Raw genomic sequence first — 14469 nt, 5'->3', positions numbered from 1 at the left:
AAGTTGAAATAGGATGAGAAAAAAAAATTGAATTAAACAAGCAAATCGTCGCTGTCATGTGAAAAACACTTATGTCCATTTTTTTTTCAATTTTCTTATTTTTACGTGAATGGTGTTTCCGCGTTACAGACATCGCATTAACGTGAAAAATATATATATTTTTTCCAAAATTGGACATGCGTGTTTTTCACAGGACAGCGACGAAATGTAGCATCACGAGAAAACAATGTAATGTTGCGATAATAAAATTGTAGGATTGCAACAAAAAATGTGTCACAATCACAAGAATAAAGTTACAATATGATGAGGAAAAGTCAAATTATGGAAAAATTTGAATTTGATTTAAAACAAAAAGTGTATTTTCTTTACAAGAAAAAGTTAACATATGACATGAAAAGCTGGTACGATTCCAAGAAAAAAGTCATTATTTACATGAAAGTTGTTAGAATATGAAAATAAAGTCAGAATTATGTTTTTACTTGAAAACCATTATTTGATTAAACATCAGAAGAGCAACTTTGAAACGTGTGGGTCGTCGAGAAGTGACATGCTTGTGTTTAATCTTGCCATCTACAGCTATTTTGTACCGCATACCACTCAAAAATCAGTAGATTTCTTGCCTGGCAACAACCCTTCAATGTGCACAGATGGATAAATACACTCTGGTGACACATGTACATCACAACAAAATGTACAATAACCATACAATAATGAGTCAAAATGTCTTTGATCACACATAAACAGCAACCACAAAAGTGGTGCTGAATTTGACCAGTAGAGTGGAAAAAAGAGCTCTCAAATGTGCCTCTTTGCAGGTGTGCCATTGTTTTGCCATAAAAGCTAATTGTGTAGTGCTTAATTAGCCCGTCATTTCGCCACTAAACATAACACTGACATCCTTTGCCACCATGATGATGATGATGATGATGATGATGATGATAACATGGAATTGTTTTGGAGATGTCAATGTGACACACACAGGGACACCCCCACACGCGCACACACGGTGGTGGTCCAGTGAAAGGGTTTTGGAGTGGTACGGCTGACAGGGGGTTGGCGGTGTTGCTTAATGTGGCATCTGTCGCACAAACCTCAGCGTCCAGCTGGAACAAAATGCCTCTGACCACGTGAGCACAAAAACGTGCAACCAGAAGGTGACTTTATGGCATCGCGAATATTCTGCGTACACTATGTCGACTTTGCAAGAAAACAATTCTTTTTGAATGTTATCCTACGACAAAGGTAGTAAAGGTAAAAGATGACCTTGGTTAGGCCTTATTAGCACGAAATGAAATTTGTTGTGCCGTTTTTTTAAAAATGAAGATTTAAAGTGGAAGTCAACGCAAACATTTTTTTTTCAAGAATATGTTCTATGCAAGCCCACCAGTTGAAACAGGGCATTCTGATAAATATTGCGTTTGTGGAATAAGTGCTAATCCAGTCATTTTTAGCCATCTCCGGGGGCGGCCATTTTGTCTTCTGTCGACTGATAATTTCATCACAACTGCTCACAACGGCCAATCACGGCTCAGATTCAGAAAAGAGGTTGTTGTGAGCAGTTGTGATGTCATTTTCAGTCAACAGAAGACAAAATGGCCGCCCCAGAGATGGCTAAAAACGAGCGCCTTTTGCTGCTTAATTTATATTCCACAAACGGAAAATTAATCAGAATGCCGTTTCAACTAGTGGGCCTGCTGGGAACATAATCTTGAAAAAAATATGTTTGGGTTGACTTCCGCTTTAAGTAGAAAATGATAAGGCATCTTTGGATTCTGCTTAACAACATTCCTTTACTTTCTTATATGAGCAAGAGACTTGAAAGATTGTAAGGATTCCAAAAATGCTTAGGAAAGTCTTTACAACAGGTTACTTATAACAAACCTTCACAAAAAGAAAGGAGATATCTTACCTATAATGGGTAAATGGGCTTTCGCTTGTATAGCACTTTTCTACCGACAAGGTACTCAAAGACCTTTAACACTATCTCCTCATTCACTGTCAGGAGCAACAAAGGCTTCAGTAACTTGCTCAATGGCACTTCCACATCGTCGCAAGGGCTGAGCATCGAAACAACAAGCCTTAAGGTTGGGAGACTCTATCACCTGAGCCATGCTATCTTCTAATAACAACCCTTTACCTTTTATTTATTTACATTTTTTACAATTTTTTTTTTTTAAGAAGCACGACTACATGAAGATGCTGGCGAGTTTCATGCTTACGAAGATACTTTTATAATCTTTCCCAGCTTCATCCAAGTTAACAATTCCTGACTCTAAATCTTTTGAGAACTTTCATGGTTCACTCCGGGCAATGCTTTTTGAGAGGAGCTTTAACCAACACCTCTAATCTCATCACATTGATTGGACTCGAGGTTGGCTGACTCCTGACTCCGATTAGCTCATGGAGAAGTCATTAGCCTAGGGGTTTATGTACTTGTTCCACCCTGCACTGTAAAATGTTGACATTATGTGATCAATGAAAACATTGTTTGTGCAGTATTAGTTTAAACAGACTTTGTCTATTGTTAACTAGATGAAGATCAGATCTCATTTAATGACCATTTATGGAGAAATGCCGGTACGGTAATTCCAAACGATTCACATTTTCTTTCTACTGTATACATAGTGGACACAAGATGGCCTGCAGTGTCTCATTGGATATAAAAGTTAATAAATTAAAAAAAACAACCTTCAGACTCACTGAATTATGTTCAAGGGTAAAAAAAATGGTCTTTGACACGCTGCTAGATGATGATAATAAGTCACTTTTTTTTATTTTTGGGGGGTGTCATTTTCCATGTACTCTTTTCTTTGAGAGCGCTTGCGAGAGATCTCAGGTGATGGAAGCAGCACGTCGCCGCCGTCTTAATGGATTTTTGATTTATGCAATATTTAGACAACAGCGTTTTGGCTTTGATGCGGCGGGATGCTTCTCTCTCTCTCTCTCTTTCAATGGAGCTAAATTCCATTAGCAGGTAAAAGCCCATCGCAGATGCGTACGGTGCGATAAACGGCCAAGTTGTTTTGTTTGCGCGCGGTGTAATGTACGCGCCGTGTCAAGAATTTTTTATTTGTCTTGCTCGGGCAAAGTGATACGCCGCTGCTTTTATTGTTTTGTCTCTTGAGCGCACGCAGGACGAAATGGATCATCCTAAAACAAAACAACAAATTGTGATAACTGCAGTGAATTTTGCTCTTATCAGGAGACATATTTTGAAAAGAAAACAGCGGCTCCCACAAAAGATCATGGTCAGCTCATTTTTGGATTCCAGGAAAAGTGAGTTTGTCTGTAACTTTCTGCCTGGGTTGTGAAAGAACACTCAGTGGCCATAAAATGAGGTACACTGCACAATTTAAAGACAACCTAATGTTCATGAACTCTGGCGAGTTACTGTTCCACTTCAGTCCTGTAGGTGGCGATAATTTGCGTTAAAATGGGCGCCAGCTGGCATTTGTGCACAGCAGCCCCGTCTGCTGAATCTAGCAAGGGAATCTAGTGGGTCAATATACAGAAGCCTCAATGAATAAATGAATAAATAAAGTAAAACAAAATTCCCCCAAAATACAAAAGTAAAAATTACTAATACCTTTAAATATACAATAAAATAATTAAATATAAAAAAGGAAATAAATACAACAATCTATAATACAAAAGTAAATGCATACAGAAATAAAATATACAACTAAAAACTAAGCGTACAAAATAACGATAAGATCCAAATATTAAAAATTATGTTTAAAAAATAAAAATCAATGAATAAGTAAATAAATAATAACAATCAAACCCAAAAGATATGATTGATAAAAGATAATCAATGAATTAATAGAAAGATCATAGATAAAAAATGAATACCATATTTTCATGAAGTGCTGAGATTACATTATACCGTAGTTTAGATATACATTGCGTATCAAGGTGTCCGTGGTATTACTATTCTTATTAAGATGGACAGAGTACTTTCAGATGTGGGCAGGCCTGTCTGTACATCTGTAGAATGCTCACACAATGTTCCCATCTAGTTAACGTTGAAGATGTATCCATGGTGATGAAATGTCATCTGCTTCTTTTCTACTTTGCACCAACTAGACTGAAAAAAAAAAACAATCTCCCATTTCCGTCATGCCAGAAGAAGGAAGGTGTTAAGAGTGGGGAAAAAGGAGGAAAAAGTTCCATCCAAGTCTTGAAGGTCGTCGCAAACTTTGCAAGCCTTTAAGCGTAGCTCCGGTGTGCTGTATTCTCCTTTTATACGTTCTCGGTGGCAGTTAAGTGAAAATAACTATCTTCTTACAGCAGCTTAATGAATCTGCATCCATGCTAGCTGCAGCTATTGTGCTGTTGCATTCCGGGAAGACAAAACACTTGTTTTGCACCGAGAGGAGTGAATCAAGGCTGGGAAAGACTTCCGGGCTGGCGACGGAACAACAAATCGACGGAATCGCGCTCGCTTCTGCCGTGTTCATTTCATGAGTGTAATGAGCCGTCGCTTTTGTTGCGTTTATACGCGACAAATTGCGTAGTGGCTGGCAGTGGTTCAAGTCAATCACGGTCGACGCCAGCTGTGCTTCTTGGCGACAGGAAGGTAATTAAAGCGACCTGAGAGATGGAAGTGTGTTTCATCAACACCTCGCATCCACAGTACCACCACCACCTTGATAAACAGCCAGCTAACACAACTGACTGCCTCTGAACTATTCTTATTTTTCCCTTTTTTGTATTGTTATTGTCAAATTTAGGTTTCAGTATATTCTACTATGGTAAAGTTCACTTAAGATATGTTCCAGAACAGAATGGTCTAGTTTAGGCTTACTTAATGTTACAATCCAGAACAAAAGGTCCTGTTAGGCTGTATTCCATAAGTAAATGGTCCAGGTTAGGCTACCCTCCAAAATCCAATGATCCACAATAGGCTATATTCCAGAATGGAAAGGTCTAGTTTTTTCTCCATTACAAAAATGATCCCCTTAAAGTATATACAATAATAGTCCTCCTTAGGCTGTATTCTAGAATGAAAGGGACCAGTAGTTCGGGCTACATTACAGATTGGAGTGTTAAATTTAAGGCTAAATTTGAGAACAAAAGTTTCCAGTTTACACTATATTCTAGGCCAGTGTGTCTCACTTTAGGGTATATTCCAGAACAGAACGGTCCCATTAGGCTGTGTTCCAGAATTTAATGGTCCACTTTAGGCTACATTCCAGAATGGAATGGCCCAGTTTAGATTACATTCCAAAATGGAATGACCCACTTTAGACGATATTCCATATCCGAATGGTCCACTTTAGGCTTATCCCAGAACTGAATGGTTGAGTTAGGGCTACATTCCAAAACACATCGCCGTAGTCAGTTAGTCATCACATGGATGTGACAGTATTGTTTGTCAACACACTAGCATGGTCAGAAGATTTACTTTTATTGATGACATCCCATTGACATAGTTGATTTAGTCATCATATTCACATGGTCAGTAGCATTAGTGGTCACATTGACGGGATCCCGAGAGCTGGTTGTCGCATTTACATGGGCTTTATCATATGTTGTCACATTCACAAGGTCAGTAGATTTACTCGTCCATTCGACATGGTTACTTGGGTTAACTGTCACATTGATATGGTCAGTAGTGTTAGTTGTCATATTGACATGGTCAAACGCGTTAGCAGCGCATAACAATTTGTCATGTAATGTCATCTGTCCCAAATCTTGGGACCTTTGACCTTTCAATTGACATGTCGTAGAACCCTGGTACCTGCTTGAAACGAGCCGACAAGGCCCCCTCCCGTCATCTATGTCCTGCAATGTCCACACTTGAACATAGTGACATTTGTGAGGTGCTTGGTAGTAATTGTCAACCACATGGCGACTCCTCGTTTGTTCCCATGACATTTCGCCTTTGCCTGATTGTCTGTTTAACGCGGGGGTAAGCAAAATTAATTGGAGTGCGGTCCTAATCTGTCTGCTGGAAATGTCACCCCTTTATTGTGACGCCAGCGTCGACTTGTAGGCCACACAAGAAAGGAAGGAAATTAAGAGAAATGCAAAATTACAGGAAGGGAAAAAAAAACGGTGTGTGAAGACTGTGACATTTGGGGCAAGCGTTCCATGTTTGTCCGCTTTACTTTTAACTGAAACGTTCAACATGTTAATTGCTGACATTTGCGCTTGGTATTTGCTGATTAAAGCTCTGCACTGAGCACTAGTCCTACTCATTTAACATAGACTATGATAACGCTCATATCATGTAATATAGCCCAAATTGAACCATTCAGCTCTGGAGTTTAGCCTAAACTAGACCATTCTGTTCTAGAATATAGCCAAAATGTACCATTCCAATCTAAATTATACTTTAAATTTAAACCGTCTTTTCTGTAATACACTGTAAATGAGACCATTTGATCCTGGAATATATGGTAGCCTGAAGTGGACCATTCCGTTTCTAGAATGAATCATAAAGCTGAACCATTACATTCTGGAAACTAGACAAATGTAAGCAATTCTATTCAGCAATACAGCCCATACCATTCCCTTCTGGAATGAACTGTAGCCTAAAGTGGACCATTGTGTTCTGGAACGATTCCTTATCTGGATCATTTCAGTCTGAAACATGACCAAAATTGGACCGTTCCATTCGGGTATCGAGCCTTAAGTGGACCATTCCATTCTGAAATATAGCCTAAAGTGGATCATTATGTTCTGGATTACAGCCCCCGACCATTCTTTTCTGGAATAAATCTTAGTCTGGATCATTACGGTCTAGATGCACAATTCTAGAATACAGCCCAAGGCAGACTTCTCCCGTTCTGGTAAAATGCCTAAAATGGACCATTCCATTGTTGGAACAAATCCTAATCTTGACCATCACCTTACAGTTGACCATTCCATTTTGGAAAAAAATGTACTATTCCTTTCTTGAATGCAGCTAGACATTCCATTGTGGCACCTATATTAAACTGCATCATTCCTTTCTGGAATATAGCATCAAATGGAGCATTTAATTCTGGATGATAGCCCCGAGCAGACAATTCTGTCCTGGAACAGAGTAAAAGCCGCATTTTTTTTGCTTAACAACGGGGGTGGCAAAAAAAGGGGATCCCAGAGTATCTAAACCATGGACCCCGAGAATTGAAAAAAACATTTCAGCAGCCTGTTGGTCAGTGTGTAAAAACATACTTGGAACAGGGATGTAGGCAATGTGCCACATGCTGCATCACCAACCCAAAAGAGATTATCATCTGCTCATGTGGCAGCCTGCACTGGACCGTTTCAGTCCCTTTCTAATTTTTTTTTATATTTTATGATCTTTGTTGCCTTGCCGCTACTGCCACAAGGTCAGGATCAATACTGATGTATTAGTTTCATGTTTCCTGACACCAAATCCATCTGAGATCATTGATGTCGCCTTCCCCCAATCCTCCGCAACAACAAGTCGCTTTCCTCGGCACTGTCATTCATCTACAAGTCTGGCTTTCTGGCATCCAAGTGTGTCACTTTATCATCTCTCGGCTGTGTCTTATTTTTTAATTTATATTTATGAAATTGGAAAGAAGGCACAGTCGCAGCAGATTGAAAGCAAAAAACAAAGATATTTTTTTTTCATTGTATTTTATTCAAAAGGACAACTCACCACACAAGCTTTGCGTGAAAAACACTTATATATTAAGAAACTCTTCTTTAAATAAACAACAGCCTGACCTCACCACTCTTTCTCATAGCATACATTATGGATGGACGATGGACAATGGCAATTGGCGCCATAGAAGTAATAAATCCCTTGCAAGATGTCGAAGAACCCGGGGGAGTCAATGTATCCTGGAAAAGTTGTGTCAGGATTGGATATTCTGGGGAAAGAAGATGAATAAAGTTCCATTGTTTCATTTTACAACATTCATTTTGAGCAGAGAAAGACCTTGGTAAATAAGGCAAATATTTTATCCCATAATGTCACCTGACATGTCCGATCATTTCTTATTTATGTCCTGTTTTGTCTCACGGTATCCCCTATTGTATCATTATGCCTCAATTACTTCCCATCACGTCCTTTTATGTGCCATCTTATCCCTTTATGTTTCGTAGTATCTTAAAATGTCCCTATTGTGTCTAATCATGTTGAATTATGTTCTATAGTGTCCCATAATGTCCCCTATTGCATCTCATAGTGACCCTTGTTGTTTAATCTGTCCCATTAGTACAGATTTTGTCCCTTCCTATTTCTCATCATGAATCGTTATGTCCAATCGGGCCCGATTAACTAGAGACCCAAATAGTGGGAATAAAATTCTGTGTTCAATCATCAAAAACAAAAAATGTGGGCGCAGCTGGCAACAGGTGCAAAAGTGGTGGAGACCATATTTAAAAGAGGGTTCAGAGCTTTAGGTAGCATCCTGAGTGTACATCCTGCAGAACACTGGACAATTTTCAATTGATCTTCTGGACCATTCTGTTCTGGAATACAGTCTAGAATTGACAATACCATTTTGGAACATCAGCTAATGTGGGGCATTCTCTTCTAGAATATATCAGAAATGGGACCATTGTGTTCTGGATCATACAGTAGTTTCCTTATGGAACAGTGTTTATCCTATACTTGATCATTCCATTCTGGAATACAGCCCAAAACTGACCATTCCATTTGGTATTGGAGGCTGGACCATTGTGTTCTGTAATCTATCCAAAACTGAACCTCTCAAAACTGGAATTTCACCTAAAATGGACCATTCTATTCTGGAATGTAGTCTAACCTGTACCATTCCAGTTTCATAATGGAGTTAATGCTACTCTTGTTTTGTTCGTTAATATTGCATGGAAAAATGTAGGCGGCAGAATGTTGAGTTTCCCATCCCTGTACCCTCAGAACCTGAAAACAATCAATTCAGGAGCGTGTTCATTGGCCTATGATGCTGCCTCTTGATCACAAACATACTGTACAACAAGCGGGACATGTGCCGCACGCTACTTCACCAAGTCTAACTGCATTATTATCTGTTCATGTGGCTCGTTGCCCAAGGTTATTTTTGTAAAACTCTATTCTGAGTAGCAGTCGATAGTTCTATGTTTGCGACCAGGAAGCTGCCTTTACTAAGTGTGAAGGAAGCTAGTGTTTTTCTCCAATAGAAGGAAAGAGAAAATATGGACACTTACACACAAAGAAGCGGAGGCACATTCCGCACATGGCGACAATGCTGGAGATCTGCAGCGCCCGGCCGCACTCAGGGCTCATGAGGCAGTTTCGCGTCTTAAGACAGCATTTGGGGCACTTGCTGCCTTCGTCATGGCGATCGTGTCTGCTCTCGGTCACCTGGACCCTCTGAGGCTGTTCCTGGTACATCTGAGGCTGCGCCTGGTACATCTGAGGCTGAGCCTGGTACATCTGAGGCTGAGCCTGGTACATCTGAGGCTGAGCCTGAGCCTGATACATCTGAGGTTGACCCTGGTATACCTGAGATTGAACCTGGTACACCTGAGGCTGAACCTGGTACATCTGAGGCTGAGCCTGGTACATCTGAGGCTGACTATAGTACATCTGAGGGGGGTTTTGGTACGGAGGAGGCTTTGCGTCCAATTCCTCCTCCTCGCTGTGAACGACCGACATGGCGTGGATTACAGAGGCGTGTGAGGCGAGGATGTGTCAAAAGGCTGAAAGACAAAAAGGAGGGTGGGACAGTGTCAGCGTTTTCTTGAGCTTTTCTAAAACAAAAAAACCATCTCTCAGAATCCTTTTTTTTTGTAGCTTTACAATTCCAAGATAAGATCTCCCCCAATTTTTTTTTCATTGACCTTTTATATTGATATTACATTTTTTCCCCTATAGCTCTACAATTTAGCTCAACTATTTTCTAAAAAACAACCAAAAAAAAACTTGTTTCTGATGCCACTACAACTTTAGGCTTCATTACAACAAAATATTGACCATAATATTGCAAATTTTATCTCCAAAGAGCGACATTTTTTCTAAAGATAATTTAAAAAATACTTTTTCTTGCAGCGCTTTGACTTTGTTCTCTGATAGCAACTTTAACAAGAAATACTTGACAAGCATCTTCTTTCTCATAATATTGTAATTTTATGCACTAATTTTTCTACAGAATAACATAACTTTCAGAAGACTTCTACTTTTTGAAAGACAACAAATGAGATTTTTTTCCCCTATGACTAATTTTTGTACAGCAACTTTATAAAAATGTTTTCTCAAGCAATATACCAAAATAATTGTAAAAGCTCACCCCCTCAAAAATTGCTTTTTTAAAAAAAATTTTCCTCCTCAGATCTTCACTCTTGTTCATCCAAAATCCAAGATCCAACATTATTTTTCTATAAAAAAAAAAACAAACTACTTTATTTTCAGTTGTCAGAATGCTATGAGTTAATTCTCAGATTTGTAATATTACAACTTTGTTCTTTTCATGCTACAACTTTATTCTCAGAAAAAAACATCTCCCACCTCATAACACGACGACTATTCTCAGGTTGTAACGCAATGCGAAACCCCGCTATTTTTTGTCATTTCTCATCACAACTTTTATTTCTCAAAATGCGATGACTTTATTCTTAGACTGCAACTTAACAAAAACACCCTTTTCCTCATATGACTGTTTTTCTCACAATGCTATGAGCTTATTCTCAGATCTTATTCTCACTTTTTTTTTTTACCTTGTAGCCTAACTTTCTTGTGAAAACATTCCATGTGCATATAGCCATAGTTTCCACACCCCTGCTTGACAGTATCCATGTGTCATCATGTGTTGTTGTTTTGGAATTATTCACTCGGGCGTGTTTTCCTTTATCACGCTACCATCTTACAAATCTGGTTGCAATCCTTAAATAACTTTTCTATCTGGACTTCAACCTGCCGGGTATTTTTACTCCTCTTGAGTGCGAATCATGAACATTTTAGGCTCCTTTTTGAACACATTAGCCAGTAAAGTCAGATTGATTCTTCCACATTGATGAACATTACCTTACTGCTCCCCTGGCAGACGTGATCACATATTCCGCTATAACCTGGATTTGGAAATAATAACATCTTATACTAGAGGGGAGGGGTTCCGCATTTGATCCAACCGAGGGTAAATTCGATTGTCGGCATCCACAGGGGGCACGGCGGCATTTTAAGTGCGCCTCCTCCCCGCTTTGGAAAGTTGGTGGCTTTTCAATCATAAGTAATGAAATTCCATCAGCCTCCCTGCAGCGAGGGAAAGGCCCATTAGGAAAAGGAGGGAAAGGGAAATCGTGCTCTTACCTTTGCGTTCTGTCGCTTTCAATCTGTTCTCCCAACACCGCCAACACTCTCAACACCTTCGACAGAGTGGTCACATTTGGGGCAGAGCAGGCGTGTCAGCAAGTCTTACAGGTTTTCCAGGTGAGACGCAGGTTGGGTGTCTTAAAGGCGCAGTTGTATAATTAGTCGGTGCAGGACACAACACGTATGACACAACACAAAAGGACAGCGCACCAGTTATTTGCTCTGATTTGACATGCAATGCCAACCAAAGAATAAAGTATACATTACAAATTACTCTTGTTCATCTCAACTGGTACATTTCCAACTTTTATCTTTCTAATATTACGACTACGAATCACAGCTATATTCTTCGAAAAAAACAACAACTTTTTTTCTGCGATATCGCAGATTTTTCTTTTTTGGTTATTTCAGTTGTTACACAACGTAAGGGATGTAAATGCTGTAAAAACATACATAGGGTTGATTGAAAAAAAGTGTTAAGTCATTATTTATTTTCTGGTACTATTAAGCCTGCCTCTCATACCTGTTATCTTGGGGAAAAAACTCTAACAGGTTGATGACAAGTAGCGCCTGTAAAGTGTGACATGCATTAACATAAATCCAGCAGGTGATTCATTAGCACAAACCACAAACCACAAACCACAAACACACACACACCTGGAAATGCAATCAAGCCTCAATAAATAAATAAATAAATAAATAAATAAATATGGAATAATTAATGTTTGATTGGTCGTCAGATTTAATTTGGAGATGGAAAAACGATTCCAAGGCAACAACAAAAGAGAAAATAACAGAAATCACAAAGAAAAAAACTATACATCATCGCCAACTGAGCATCTCTTTTGTTTTTTCTAAATAAAAAAAAAAAAAAAGGATCTTCAGGAGCAACCACAGGGGGCAGTAATATTCCACTCAGGTGCGCTGCCATAGAAGAAGATGGTAAACATAATATGTATGTTTACTGTCTTGGTTTTAAATTGAGCGATTCCCTGCTGGTGATGGGAACATTTTTATTGATATTGTTTACTGACATTATTAAAGAACACCGGGGTCCTACCGAGTTATTAATTTGCAACTCATTTAAAGTTTCAAAAACAATTCTCCAAACTCATTACAGAGCCTATATGACGCATTGTGATGAACGTCACAGCATGCGGCTTCCCTTTTTGTCAGCTATATTCAGAAATGTCACAGAGGTGACAGCAGCCTCAGTATTAGTCAGGAGATCGTGTATATTACATGCTCCTCATCTGCTTGACAAAGTGTGTCGGAAAAGTTCCAGGACTGGTGTCACAAAAGACATATTTCCAATCCAAAGTGTTTTGCTTCCAAGTAATCCCCCTGGAATCTAACGAACTTTTCCAGAAAAGATGCAAACTCAACACAGGGAGGCCGGAACCGATATTCGAAGCCTGAACTTAATATCACTTTTCCATAAGCCCTTTACGGGCCTATCATTTTGTGTCGCCTTCATTAAAACAAAGTTCTTACTTGCAACTTTGGCTGACAAACACATGGCATGTGAAGGTGGAAGGCAGGCTCTTTTGTTGTGTGGTGCTGTTTTCACAGCACACGCACACACACACACACACACACACACACGTGCACAAAAAACATTAAGACGACAGGTGCGCCATCAAGCAGAATAATTCATCGTTTTCTTGCAGCTACTTCTTTGTGTGCGCGCGCGCGCGTGTGTGTGTGTGTGCACTCACAGAGTGCATCGTGGGTATTGCCAGATCCAACTAAAGATGGACTGCCTGTCACGTTTGTGGGAAGATTTTGTCTGCATGGGCAACAGTGCAACACCAGCGATAACGACGACCACAACAAAAAATAGTGAATGGCGATAAGGCAGAGTTTCACACCACTGTAGCAGCGATTACGCCAAATATACGATTGCCTATAAATGGCGCATTTTAGTTTGATTTTGATGATTACTGGGATACATATACACTCTTTTTCTATCGTGCAAGGCAGAAATGATCATTAATGCTGTTTTTTACTCCATGGATTAATTATAGTCAATCTGATTTGATCCTTCAAGATAGACATGCTACAGTACAATTTTCCAACTTATGTCACAAAGTAATGCATTAAGTCTGTGAATAGTAACTTTAATCGGACTACGATATTAGATATAGTAATGTGTGAGATCACCAGTTAGTCAAAATGTCAGGCATTATTGAGGAACGCGTTGCTTAGTAACAAGTTCACCGATGAGGAAGCTTTTCATGAATAAATATGACGTGTGCACCTGTGGCCATGTGTTAACTTTTTTTTATTATATTGCTTACTGTAACTGGAAACGGTGATGAAAATGATGGATAATGAGCCACTAGCTGCCACACCATGTCTCAAAATGAAAACGTGATCATTTTGCTCCCCTGTCAATCAGCGAAAAAAATATTTCTTCATATGAGTGCTATTGAGCGGAATAGCTTCACATCTGTGTTCAGTGAATCGGCGTACTCTTTTTTTTTTTTTTAATAAATATATACTGTACACACATTCAATTACATTTATAGTATTCGAAGCTGGTGTCTGCTATGCTGTGTCATCTTAATTGAAAATAGTCTTCTCAGATTATTACTTTTTCTTTGTCTGTCACGCTGTAATGCGTTTCTGTCAGGGAGGCTCGAATGTTTTAATAAACAGGAATGACTTTTATTATATTATACGCTACATTCCCGTACGTCTCCTAATTGACTCACACATTTTCCACCCTCTGGTGCTTTTCTAGTAACATTTCACTTGTTGTTCTTCCACCTATTTCTGCCTCATCATATATGCTCGTCTTTCTTAATCAAATTTGACACACCTGTGTTGTTTCCTCTTGGAACAAGTGTTCGCCCATCTTTGTCTACCTCACCCAGTGTTCCACCACCTGTGTCTCGCTCACGTTAACTTCATTCATCCCTCCCACTGAATGTCCAGAGGCCTGTGTCTCTCTCAAATTGTAAATAATAAAGCACCTGTTTCCCTCTCACCTAATGCTCCCTCAACTGCAAATCTCACCAAATGTTCATCTCCCAGAGATCCTGTTGCGCAGAAAGCTTATCCACCTGGCAATGATCCCCCACCCATGTCTACCTCAGTCACATGTGTCACTATCATAAGCTGCGAACACACCTGTTTCCTTTTCATTCTCAGTATTCTCCACCTGTGTTTATCATCTCGCTCTCACTTTAATTGAGAAGCTATTCAATTTGTTATAACTGCATTTTCCTTGG

The 14469-nt window shown here is 39.3% G+C and overlaps 1 protein-coding gene across 5 annotated transcripts; it reads right to left on the bottom strand.

The window, feature by feature from the left end:
- Nucleotides 1–7585: 7585 nt before the first annotated feature.
- LOC147129236 (uncharacterized) lies at nt 7586–14319 on the bottom strand. 5 transcript variants are annotated; one of them, XM_086016906.1, is made up of 6 exons: nt 14058–14158; nt 11757–11803; nt 11231–11370; nt 10215–10302; nt 9133–9627; nt 7586–7832 (listed from the first exon to the last, which is right to left on the bottom strand). In XM_086016906.1, coding segments are annotated over exons 5-6 (453 nt in total). In that variant the 5' UTR covers nt 9584–9627; nt 10215–10302; nt 11231–11370; nt 11757–11803; nt 14058–14158; the 3' UTR covers nt 7586–7830. The 5 variants fall into 5 exon arrangements, with proteins under 5 accessions (XP_085873032.1, XP_085873030.1, XP_085873028.1 ...); XM_086016904.1 differs by lacking the exons at nt 10215–10302; nt 14058–14158 and adding an exon at nt 14227–14319; XM_086016902.1 differs by lacking the exon at nt 10215–10302 and having other exon boundaries at nt 14058–14155.
- Nucleotides 14320–14469: the final 150 nt, after the last annotated feature.

Source organism: Filicampus tigris, chromosome 19 (genome assembly GCF_054856515.1).
Source record: "Filicampus tigris isolate MCC_2025a chromosome 19, RoL_Ftig_1.0, whole genome shotgun sequence".
Taxonomy (NCBI): domain Eukaryota; kingdom Metazoa; phylum Chordata; class Actinopteri; order Syngnathiformes; family Syngnathidae; genus Filicampus; species Filicampus tigris.
The sequence above is the reverse complement of the archived record's forward strand: the minus strand, read 5'-3'. Positions and strand labels throughout refer to the sequence as shown.

Coding starts and splice junctions, on each gene's coding strand:
- LOC147129236 (XM_086016904.1), bottom strand. CDS start 9,583: ATGTCGGTCGTTCACAGCGAGGAGGAGGAATTGGACGCAAAGCCTCCT.